This window comes from Ostrinia nubilalis, chromosome 12, assembly GCF_963855985.1.
Source record: "Ostrinia nubilalis chromosome 12, ilOstNubi1.1, whole genome shotgun sequence".
Classification (NCBI taxonomy): Eukaryota; Metazoa; Arthropoda; class Insecta; order Lepidoptera; family Crambidae; genus Ostrinia; species Ostrinia nubilalis.
In genome coordinates, this window is record NC_087099.1 from 16,021,488 (window position 1) to 16,033,651 (window position 12,164).

The 12,164-nt window shown below is 36.3% G+C and overlaps 1 protein-coding gene across 1 annotated transcript in view; it reads left to right on the plus strand.

Moving 5' to 3' along the window:
* Positions 1-446: 446 nt before the first annotated feature.
* The window catches only part of LOC135077048 (scavenger receptor class B member 1-like), a 28,295-nt gene continuing 16,577 nt past the window's right edge, over positions 447-12,164 (plus strand). Inside the window, exons 1-3 of the mRNA XM_063971643.1 lie at positions 447-674; positions 3,534-3,603; positions 5,569-5,663. Of these exons, the coding sequence (XP_063827713.1) occupies positions 3,543-3,603; positions 5,569-5,663 (156 nt within the window). The 5' untranslated portion in view covers positions 447-674; positions 3,534-3,542. The remainder of the gene's footprint in view (positions 675-3,533; positions 3,604-5,568; positions 5,664-12,164) is intronic.

The following is a 12,164-nucleotide window of genomic DNA, read 5'->3' on the forward strand; positions in this document are numbered from 1 at the left end:
TTTGTATTGTTTGGAAGTTCTACTCGTAACATTTTGGTTCTATTTATTGTGGGGAGGAAGGAGGAGGCCTGAAGTTCAGGGTGGCCCTAGTTTAAGCTCCAGAATTTAGATCGCACATTCGGAGCAAAATTGCTATTTTTATTACTTTACTGTGCCCAAAAAGTGTGTCTGTTAAATAAACAATTACTTATTATAATTATTTGTATCTCTCCTATGGAAAATCGTGTGACGCCTGACGGCGGTCCTTTAGGAAGGCGTTCGTGGGGATACATATCCAACACAAAGAGGCCCCTTCGAGATAGGATAATGTTTATTATTATAATAATAATAAACGCCTTCCAAAAGGACCGGCCTCCGCGCCGTGCTTATCCACAGGGGAGATACAAATAATAATAATAATATCGTTTATTATCATCACGCGATCAAAGCTGAGCTCAGAAGCTGTAGCAGATTAATCACTGCTATCAGTAATTGCTAAACGAGATGTATTCGGTGGACATTCAGCAAGCGGTTCATTTGTCAACTCGTGCCTAAACGCGGCCGACGCCTGCTTATCAACCTTGCCACTTAGCTAGGGCAGGTCAACTTTGCCGAAGTAAATAGAGTCGTCGAATTAAATAAAGTGCGTGTGTGTGGGGTGTGAAGCTTTTTTAATTCATTGGACACAAAGAGGGGTAAGGTTTAATAATATTTATGTAGTTTTTTATGATTTAGTATTTTTAAAAGATTTTCCTTAAAGTAAATTTTAAGGTTTAATTTGCAATTTTGTGAGAGTAGGTGATAAATAGGAGTAGATATTTAAATAATTTGATTTTTATGTAGTTCTGTTTTTATGTGTAGCTGTCAAAAGTTTTCTGAGCCGTTTGTGACTATTTAGAAGTAAAATCTATACTTATAATAATTAATCTGTAGAGAGGTCAATTCTGTACATGAAATATATTTTCAAAATAACTATCAGGGGGTGATTAGTGATCGATACTGATGGCAAAAATGCAATCAGTAAAAATTTTCTGTCTGTCTGTCTGTCTGTCTGTCTGTCCATCTGTATGTTCCTTATAGAAACAAAAACTACACGACGGATTTTAACGAAACTTGGTACAATTATTCTTCATACTCCTGGGCAGGTTTTAGTATACTTAGGAATTCCCACGGGAACAGGAATTAGCGGGAAAATCCTTTTGTATGAAAAATCTAAACCGCTTAAGTTAGACGCTTGAAATTTGGCATGCAGGTACCTTAATAAACTTAAAGCTTAGTTACAACAGGATATTGTAAAATTCCCACGGGAACGGGAGTTAGCGGGAAAAAACATTTGTATGAAAAAATCTATACCGCGTAAGATAGATGAAGGGGGTAAAACGGGATCCACGCGTACGAAGTCGCGGGCGGCCGCTAGTCTATACTAATATTATAAAGAGGAAAACTTTGTTTGTTTGTTTGTTTGGTTGTGAAAAAAAAACAACTGGACCGTTTTTAAAAATTCTTTCACCATTCGAAAGCTACATTATCCACAAATAACATGGGCAAAATTTTATTTTGGAAAAAAATAGGGTTCTGTAAAATATGTAGATAACGTAGTCCACGCGCGCGAAGCCGCGGGCGGAAAGCTAATATTCAATAAATTAATTTAAAATTAACTTTTTATTAAATAAAAAGTACTAAAAAAGTACTAATTAATTTAATTTTAAATTAAAAAAAGCTCTATAAACAACATGTTCGTGACGATTATTAAAAATTAATAAAAATAAGTTAAAATGTCGAACATGTATTCCAAAACGCATATTTTTGGAAGATGTCATTGATCTTAATAATAAGTATTAGTTAAAAATATGGGGAGGCCCCCTTAAATATTTACCTTATTCTATTTTATTTGTTGTTATAACGGCAACAGAAACACAATATTATCATCTATGAAAATTTCAACTATCTAACTATCACGGTTCATGAGATACAACATGTCTTTTAGTAATAGAGTCCCGTTTTTACCCATTTTACCGAACCCTAAAATGCGATGTTAATATTTTTTACATGCAGATGTTTTTTTAAATTGTTTATGGCGAATTATTTTGTATGGAAAAAGAATGAAAAATACCTAATTACCTAGTCCAGTCAAATTAGGGAATCGCAATGTGAGAAAATAACCTGGATTTCCGTATACCCTCTATTTTGATGTTCTGAAAGTTGTCGTGTAAGTATGTTTTAAATCTCTTACGGGCATTGCCAAGTGAATGGCTTTACTTTAGTCAATGTTTATTTGTATTTTATTTTAAACGAAAATTCAGCATAAAACCTGACATTCCGAGGTTGACTCCTTTTTAATGATAATTTGAATGGACTATAAATGCCATTTTGATTGTTATAAATGAATTTATTAATACCTAAAGTACTTTTGGAACACGTTATAATATATTTTATTTTGGATACATTAATTTATTTGTAACATTAATAATTTTAACTTAAGTGCATGTACTACCCGTTCGCGCTAACTTTGCCGGTCCGTGGAATGCGCGTCCCCTCCCCCAACTGCAATTAAACGCAATTAGTTAGTGATTAAACGCAATTAATGTGTCTTATTTTACGCAAATACACTATTTTTATCAATAATAATAAATAAAAAATATTTTAAATATAGTTTGATAGAGTTATAGACGCTTCTCTTCGAGTGACTACATATCGCCAGCGGCAAACATAAAGCGAACGGATAGTATTAAAAAAAATTTAAGTTTAGAAAGCAGTACCCGCGATTGTTAGGTAACTACTTATTGAACTAACGACTTATGTTTTAAAACTTGACTTGGGAATTTGTTTTAATTTGCGAACTTCACTAAAAATATAATTATTTACACGAAAAATTTGTCGTCAAAAATCAGACAGGTAAATCGTCAATTGTCTACCAGAAGGACAATTACTCTCCTACGAGCCTTTTAATCTCCATTCTTAGATTAAATGTGTGTCATATTTTTTAAAGGACGGGGCCCTTAAACTTTCCATAGCCCTAAAATGTCGTTTATGCATTTATCCTTGAAAAGTTTAGACCGATTCTGGTTATGCTAATACTGTTTAGGTTCTCTATATTCGGTTAAAGCCGGTATTCGGACAGGACCCGGGCGTAATTGGGCTGAGTATATGCCCGCTTATTTGACCGCGATCTCACACGAACACGATGTGGCCAAGTGGTTAGAGAGTAGTAATTATCAGGAGGTTCTGGGTTTGATTCCCAGGAGATAAGCCTTCAAACAGCACGTGAAGCTGTCAAACTTAATGTCAACAAGGTTGTGACCTCAATTCTGATGCAAAAAGACAAAATATAAATTAATTTGATGTTATTAGTTGCAACATCTCGTAAAATGTAGAGCACAGAGAGTCTGAGAGTTCGCGATCCGAAGTACGATTCCCAGATCGAGCCAAGAGAGATATTATATAAGTTGTAGTGTCCACTTTGGTAAAGATATTAATTGACATCGATTCATAGAGCCAAAATAACAATATTGGAAAATTCTTAATGGAATTTTGTTAATCTTTTTAATTCGCAGGTCCATAAAATGGAGTATAGCAAAACAAAACGGAAAGATGGGGTACGAATTCCAACAAAACACGTCAAAAGTAAGTGTTAATTTAATTATTACCCACTGACATTAGTATTAATTGACACATCTATTGCGTTAAATCTATTATTTTGTAAGTCAACATCCGCTACATTATGGAACGCAAACGCCATAAAAAATAACGTTTATGTTGAAGGTAAATATACATAGAATAGAAGAACCTACTTGTAGTAGGTACATCAATATTTTAAAAATCTTTTAACGCTAGATTATTCCAAGAGTTTGGTTCCCATTTCACCATGGATTTTAGTCAAAAGGTTTAAATCATGCTTCATAGACCTAATCCTAAATCGGGTTTAGTTTAGCGGCTAATAATTAACTACAAATAGACAGACCTTTAACTTACGACATAGCTCTTGCTTAGTAGATATCTTGCTAGGACGCAGAGACCTGTACCTCTAGCATGAACAACATTCGTCTTCGAATCGTTTGCGTACTTGACAAAATTCGATATTCAACCTTCGAATTAAACGATAACGTGAAAATTTTGACTGTCAAAATAAGTTTCGTGCAACTATTTCTCATACTAAGTTCACTTTACGACATGTTCACAAGGGCGCTGGTGTAGTTTTCGTACTAAATCTTTTGATGGCGATTCGAATATGCAAACGATTCTAACTCGAAAGTTTTTCGTGCTAGCCGTACTGTCTACGACGAACGTTGAAATATTTAAAAGTACAACGATACGTGTTTTTCGATGTTAAGTAGACCACTATTTTTAGAAGTGATAATAAGCGTTAGACTTTTTTTTCTTTATTAAGGAAACAAACAGAAGATTAACGGAAGATTCAAGAGAAAAAATTAGAGCGAGTAAGAAATTATGCCCATTAAACCTTACGTTTAATCACGCGGATAATTATTAGAAATTATGTCCACCACTTCAATTGATCGCTAATCATTGTCACTTTATCTTTACGATCAAGCCTAGACAGTAAACTGTTTGTATACTTATTACAAATAGATAAATAAATAAGTTGTTGATGTAACATGTAAAATTTTTATAAAGTTAAGTAATAGGTAAAATATTTTTAACGAAAAGGCTAAATACGAGTAGGCATAGTTCCAACCTTGCTAAAATATTTTGCAACCTACTACCTAAGTAGGTATCTTTCTTTCTTCTTTCTTTTCAGCCAAATGACGTCCACTGCTGGACAAAGGCCTCCCCCAAGGTTTTCCACAATGAACGGTCCTGCGATAGTAGGTATAGATGAATAGAATTCAACGTCGCTTTTCGAATTAATATCTTGGTTTTTTTCGAACGGGCAGCTTTAGATATTATTATTATGAGTTGATTGACCTCTGTCGCAGAATTTTTTTAAACAGGTACAGGCCAAGAGCTTCCTCGTTCCTCGTAGTGGATAAAAAAGTGGTTACGTGACAATTGCAATCATCATAGTATTTTTAGATATTATGTGCTAAAAGTTTATAAGATATTATGTCAATAATTGTGTATTACTATAAATTAGCGAAGTAACCTAGGCTGATTTTTGTTTACGTTTTTTTCACGTCTAACTCAAAGAACAATTACATGTTTAAGTATTGAATGCAAAATCAAAAGTTTAACGTGCGTGCGTCTTTCTATTATTTATCGGTCTGCGTTTTACGTGCGCTATTCGCGCTAACGACGGAAAAATCTCTTAATAACTAGGCTTGAAAGACCGTAGTAATTACATCTGTCTAACTATATTTATACAAAAAGCGAAAGGTCACTAACTGACTCACTCATCGCGAAATCTCAGAAACTAAAAGTGCTAGGAGTCTCAAATTTTGCATGGGGTTCCTTTAGAACGTAGGTGTTCACTAAGACGGGATTTTGCAAAATTCAACCCCTATAAGGAGGTAAAACGGGATCCACGCGTACAAAGTCGCGGGCGGCCGCTAGTACTTAATACATACAACGTATGTATTCATATTATTATGTCGTCAGTCTGTTTATGTCAATTGACTACACTTTTACTTTCAGGAAAACTGATGACATTTCTCCCACTGAGTGCGGTCTGCGTTGCTGTTGCCATATTGCTCATATACGTCGACGCAATTCAAATTATCGCTAATTATGTAAGTTATGTATCAATATATTCTAATACATAAATTTATTTTTAAAGTGTAAGGTCGGATTCGTATTACAAAGAATATTGAGAAATAGTGGACCATGAAGATGACATTGTACACACAAGACTGTGCCCAAGACGTATTCATACTTTTTTGCAATAGTAGGATGATATTATGATACCATGTTCGATTTAGTTTTATGTAGTTGTTTCGAGCTCAGACTTTCGAATATAATGTTGGAATAAGGGTCTCTTCAATGACTAATTATTATTGAAATTACGGTTTTAACGTTTATTTAAAGTGACAGGTTTACAGACTGTATGCAACGAGATCAAATTGTCGAGTGTTAGAAACGTTCGATTTTAAGTTGACAGGAGGGCGGAGCGGCGCGAAGTTAGCTGCGATCTTCACTCTGGTTCCGCGCCTTTGACGTCATGAGTTGTTTTCTTGCGCCCATAGATGGCGCTAACATACCGCCAGCCTTGAAAGCTCATGATTGACTTTCAAAATGTAGTCCGATAGTAGGTTCTTCGGTCTTCGTTTAGTTTCATTGATTGTTGATTGAGGCGATGCAATCTTCATTTTCATTTGTTGTATGAAGCGGAAGAGGACAGAGTTTTGAAAACGCCCGCTTCACTATTCCAGTCGATGTTCGAATGTTTGCGACGCGTGCAACTCCATCTTTGCCGGGAAAAATTTCAGCAATTCTTCCCAATCTCCACTTGAGTGGTGGTTGTTGATCATCCTTGATTAAAACTAGACTATCCAGTTTTATTTCATTTGTGTTTGTCTTCCACTTGGTTCGAATTTGAAGCTCAGTGACGTATTCAGTGGCCCAGCGCTTCCAGAAGTGTTGGCGAAGCTGTTCGATCCTGTCGTAGCGTGTCAGGCGTCTAGTCTGTGCCTCGGTGATGTCAACAGCGGCTGGAGCGGTCAGGGGGCGGCCAATGAGGAAGTGGGATGGAGTTAAGGGAAGGTAGTCGGTGGGATCTGTGGATAAACATGACAAAGGACGGGAATTCAGGACGGCTTCGATTTGTGCTAATACCGTGCTAAACTCCTCGTATGTTAAATGAGCATTGCCTAGTATGCGTCTCAGGTGATACTTACACGATTTGACCCCTGCTTCCCAAAGTCCCCCAAAATGAGCAGAATAGGGAGGAATAAATTTAAATGTAATACCATCATTTGCAGCTAAATCGATTATTTTATTACAATTAATATTAGAATAAAGCGGAAATTCTTTTTCTGCACCGACAAAGTTTTTTCCATTATCGGAAAATATTTCTTGAGGTTTCCCTCGTCTAGACATAAAACGTTTTAAAGCTAAAATATAATCAGCTGTTGATAAGCTACTTACGAGTTCCAAGTGAATGCATCGTGTTACAAAACAAATAAATAGGCAGATATAACCTTTAATTAATTTTTCACCTCGCCCTTTGCGATTGAGTATAAAGACTGGCCCGGCATAATCTACGCCAGTACGTAAAAAAGGAAAACCTGACTCTAAACGTTCCAAGGGTAAATTTCCCATTATAGGTTTGAAAACATTGCCTTTCATACGAACGCACGTTACACACTGATGTACTACCTTTCTGGCAAGATTTCTACCTGCTAGCGGCCACCAACTTTCACGGATAGTGCTCAACATGAGTTGAGGTCCCGCATGAAGTAACGTTTTATGTTGATATTCAAACAAAAGTATTGTAAATCGACTTTTGCTACACAACAACATCGGATGTTGTTTATCAAACTCAAAGTTGGTCGCATTACAAAGTCGCCCGCCAACACGAATTACTTTAGAACTGTCTAAAAATACATTTAAACCGATAACTTTATTAGATTCCTTGCATTTTTCTAACGGCAATCCTTTGAGTAAGTTGTTATAAAGCGAGGGAAACGATTGCATCTGTGCGAATCGACACAACATTTGCTGCGACTCGCTCAACTCAGCGGCAGATAAGGAACCGGTTCGCCTCAGCTGTTTATTACGCGCGTTATAAATAAATCTAAGTAAGTAGGCCCCCGTACGTTTTAATCTATTGAAAGATGAGAATCTATCAAAATCGAATATGTTTTCTGAATTGATGCATAAAGTACTTACGCTTGTAGTTTTTGTTTCAGGTAAGTCTTTACTACAATATGTAATTGGTTGTTTGCTAGGTGACCACTCAGAACAATGCAAGTAACTGGGACTATGCCACCATAAATTATTATTTTTCAGTTCGACAGCGTTTAAACCCCTTGACACTAAGTCAGCTGGGTTATTTTGGCTTTCAACATGAAACCACAATGTGTCATTTGTTAGTTCATTAATTTCTGTGACTCGATTTTGGACAAATGTTTTAAGTATGTCACAGCATTTGCTGTGACATACTTAACCAACCAATGACGATGGTCGAATCTGTCCAGAAATAAACAGAATCGAATGTTAGGCTTAGAGAATCGATAATATTTTTATATAAGCGTGCACCTATCAACGAACCACACAACTCCAATTTAGGAATGCTGATAGTTTTGAGCGGCGCTACTTTACTTTTTGCACATAGTAAATTCATTCGTGTAGTGTTATCATTCAGTATTAATCGTACATAAGCACAAGCGCCATAAGCTTCCTGTGACGCGTCTGAGAAAATATGTAATTCTAAACGTTTAGTATGAATACTCCTTATGAATCGTGGAATTTTTATTTCGTATAAGTATTTTTTAATTGAATCAACAAAATTTGTGAACTTAATTGAGACATCGTTTGGAACGGGATCGTCCCAATCGAGTTTACACAGCCACAACTTTTGTAAAAGTATTTTTGCTACGATCACAATCGGCGCAAGAAAGCCTAAAGGGTCATAAATTTGCGAGACTACTGATAACATATTGCGTTTAGTCAGTGATGACGTATCAAACGAAGTAAGTTGTGTTGTGAAATGAAATTCATCATCCCTATTGTGCCAGCCTAAACCCAATGTTTTGGTTTGAGTGTGTTCGCCTATAGCTAAATTCTTTATTTTCGCAGCGGTTGTGTCATCACAATTTAACGTCCACTTGCGCAATAAATAACCGTATTGGCCCAAAATGTATGACGTTTTTTCGCAGATTTCAATCAATGTTTTAGAATCGTCGTGTGATGTGAGAAGGTCATCCACAAAGAAGTCCTCCCGTATGACACGCGAGATCACTGCATCGTCGCATTCATGCGCAACCTGATGTAAACATCGTATACATAAGTACGGCGCCGATGCAGTACCATACGTTACGGTATTTAATTGATAAATGCCAATTGGATCTGACGGTTTTTCTCGCCACAGGACTAGTAGTAGATTTCGTTGATCGGGTTGTATGAGAGTTTGTCGATAAGCCTTTTCAATATCTGCACATGCAACCCATTGGTGTTGTCTAAAGCGCAACAAAATTGAAAAAACTTCATTTTGAAGCTTAGGGCCAATATGCTGAATATCGTTTAGTGACTTTTTCGTAGTTGTAGCACAGCTAGCATCGAAAACAACCCTTAGTTTGGTGGTCGTGCTGCTCTCACGAAATACCCCATGATGTGGGAGGAAATAATGTGGCCAAGTGTACGTGTCTACTTTAGTCATATGACCTAACCTGCGATATTCTTTCATGAAATCTGAATACATGCGTTTATAATCAGGTGTACGATCTAATTTTCGTTCTAATGCAATAAATCGTTTATAAGCTGTCGTATAGGAGTCACCTAAAGAATCGGCTGAATCTTTCAGTGGAATACGTACTGAAAATCTGCCGTCTAATTCACGTTTAGTTGTATTTATAAATATTTCTTCGCATTCACGTTCGGAATTAGTAAGAGTGTGTTTTTTTGATAACTCTTCCAATTCCCAAAACTTTTTTAATTGTAAATCTATGCCGACATTTTGAATAAAGTTACATCGGACGGTATTATTTTTCGATTGCAATTTATTCGTATAAATAGGTCCTGAAATGACCCAACCTAATTTTGAATCTTGTAAATATAATCCTGATGCTAATCGTATTTTATTTTCGTTTAAAAGATCCCAAAAAACATCCACTCCAATCAATAAATCAACTTCAGAGGGTATATTGTAAGTAGGATCTGCAAGTTGAATATTTTCAGGTATTCGTATTGATTCTACGTTAATATTCATTGTTGGCAAGAATGATGTTATATTACATGGCAAAACATAACACCGAATAAGCGTATAAAAATCGTTTAATTTTGATCGTATATTTAAATCGCATAATTTATTGGATTGTGTGACCGACTGTCCCACTCCAGAAATTTGAACAATGGACTGTATATAATTCGTGTAATTTATTCGTTTACAAAACGCTTCTGATACAAAACAATGCTGACTACCGCTATCTAAAAGCGCGCGGGCTGTGTGTCGCATATTGTTTTCGTCGATCACTTCAACTAGCGCGGTAGGTAACAAAACTTGTTTTGTTTGTGTAGTCAGCTGAGCGGTGTTTAAATTATCGTGACAATGCGAACCTAAAGATGAATGCATTGCGGTCGACTTTATTTGAGATGTGCTTGACTGAGAGTTAACATTGCCAATTGTATTTTCTTTTAATTCTTTATGTAACAAGCTATTGTGTTTACATTTACACTGTTGGCACGGCCCGAAATAACAGTTAGTTATAGAATGGCCACCGCGCAGACAATTATGGCAAAGTTTCTTTTCATTTACTAATTTGTACCTATCCTCGATTGATAAATTCAAAAACATACTACACATATATAAAGCATGATTTCCGCGACACATCTCACAACAACGGTTACGTTTGGTTGTTTTCCCGTTATTTGTAGCTACATAACTCTGCGTGTGTGTTTGTGCTACCTGCGGTTTCGAATCATGAAATTGTTTACTGTGATATTTATTGTAATGAGAATTAGGGGGCTTGTGAAAACTATGAGCACTATTTGCGTTACTACTGACGTTCACCATTTCCAACAAATCAGCTCTATTTCTCAGGAATGTTAACAAGTCGTTTAATATTAATTTACGTTTAATTTCTTGGCCTTGAAAACCAGAAATAAGTGTTCCCTTATAAGTTTCCCATTCGCGTTCGGTCGAAGAATCAAGTTTGCAGACAATTAAGTATATAATTAGTGTATCCCATGATTCTGTGGGCTCGCCCAACGATTTCAATGAACGTAAATTTCGCAAAATAGAATCTATGAGTTTTCTAATGAGCAAAGGAGATTCCTTATTTATATTAGGTATCGAAAATAAGGCTTTGACATGGTTGTGCACCAAAAGTCGATCATTTTGAAATCTATTGTGTAACAATTCCCATGCGTGGGTATAATTTTCTGCTGTGAACTCTAATGCACTTATAACCTGTAAAGCACTACCGCTAAGTGATGACCGCAAGTAGTGAAATTTATGAATCGCATTTAAATCTGCCCGTCCGTGTATCATCGTTAAATACGAATTTTTGAATTCGAGCCAGTCATCATACGAACCACTAAAAGAGGGTAATTTGATCTCAGGTAATTTGATTTGTAACGATGCATTTTTGTCACTTGAAACCTGCGTATTTACCGAATTTTGGTTATTACTTTGGTCTTCTATAATTAATTTAGCGACAGAAACACTTCGAAAATATTGTTCTTCGAAGCTTTCGCGGTACTCAATATTTATTGAAAGATCATTTTCATCACAAAACTGTTCGATTTTATCTTGAATTTTGTAAAACTCATCAATAACTGATTCCAACTTCAAAATTCTTAAATTTAGTTCAACTGCTTGACATTTTGTAATAACCAAATTCTGAAATTTTAAAATATAGCTTTCAAAAGAAGTTACACGACCTTTCAGAATTCCTCTTTGTTTTTTGAGGTCTGAAACGGTTAATTTAAGTTCTCTAGAAGGCGAATGACTACCCTCTCTTGACTTTGGTACATTCAGCTTTGATCTATCGCTATCCTCGCTCATTTTGAGAAGAATTTAGGAAACAAAAGGTACTTACAATCGTATAGATCACCCCGACGCTCGTTGCAATAGGCAGACCCGGCACCCACCAACGCGACAATGTAGGTAGGTAGTTGTAACGGTTGAAATATCGACTGAAATCCGCAAACGCGACACAATATTAGCACAAATCGATTATAATAGGAAGGGAAAGGAGTGGTTTAACCTGACCGTTATTCCAGAGCTGCTTCTTTCACAGGGTTTCTCTTGACACGCAACAGGTATCGACTTCTGTGGTATCTTGAATCCCGTCAGCTGGTGCGATGGAACATGTCATCCGGCTCGAAGGAACATGTTTCGAGCTCAGACTTTCGAATATATGTAGGAATAAGGGTCTCTTCAATGACTAATTATTATTGAAATTACGGTTTTAACGTTTATTTAAAGTGACAGGTTTACAGACTGTATGCAACGAGATCAAATTGTCGAGTGTTAGAAACGTTCGATTTTAAGTTGACAGGAGGGCGGAGCGGCGCGAAGTTAGCTGCGATCTTCACTCTGGTTCCGCGCCTTTGACGTCATGAGTTGTTTT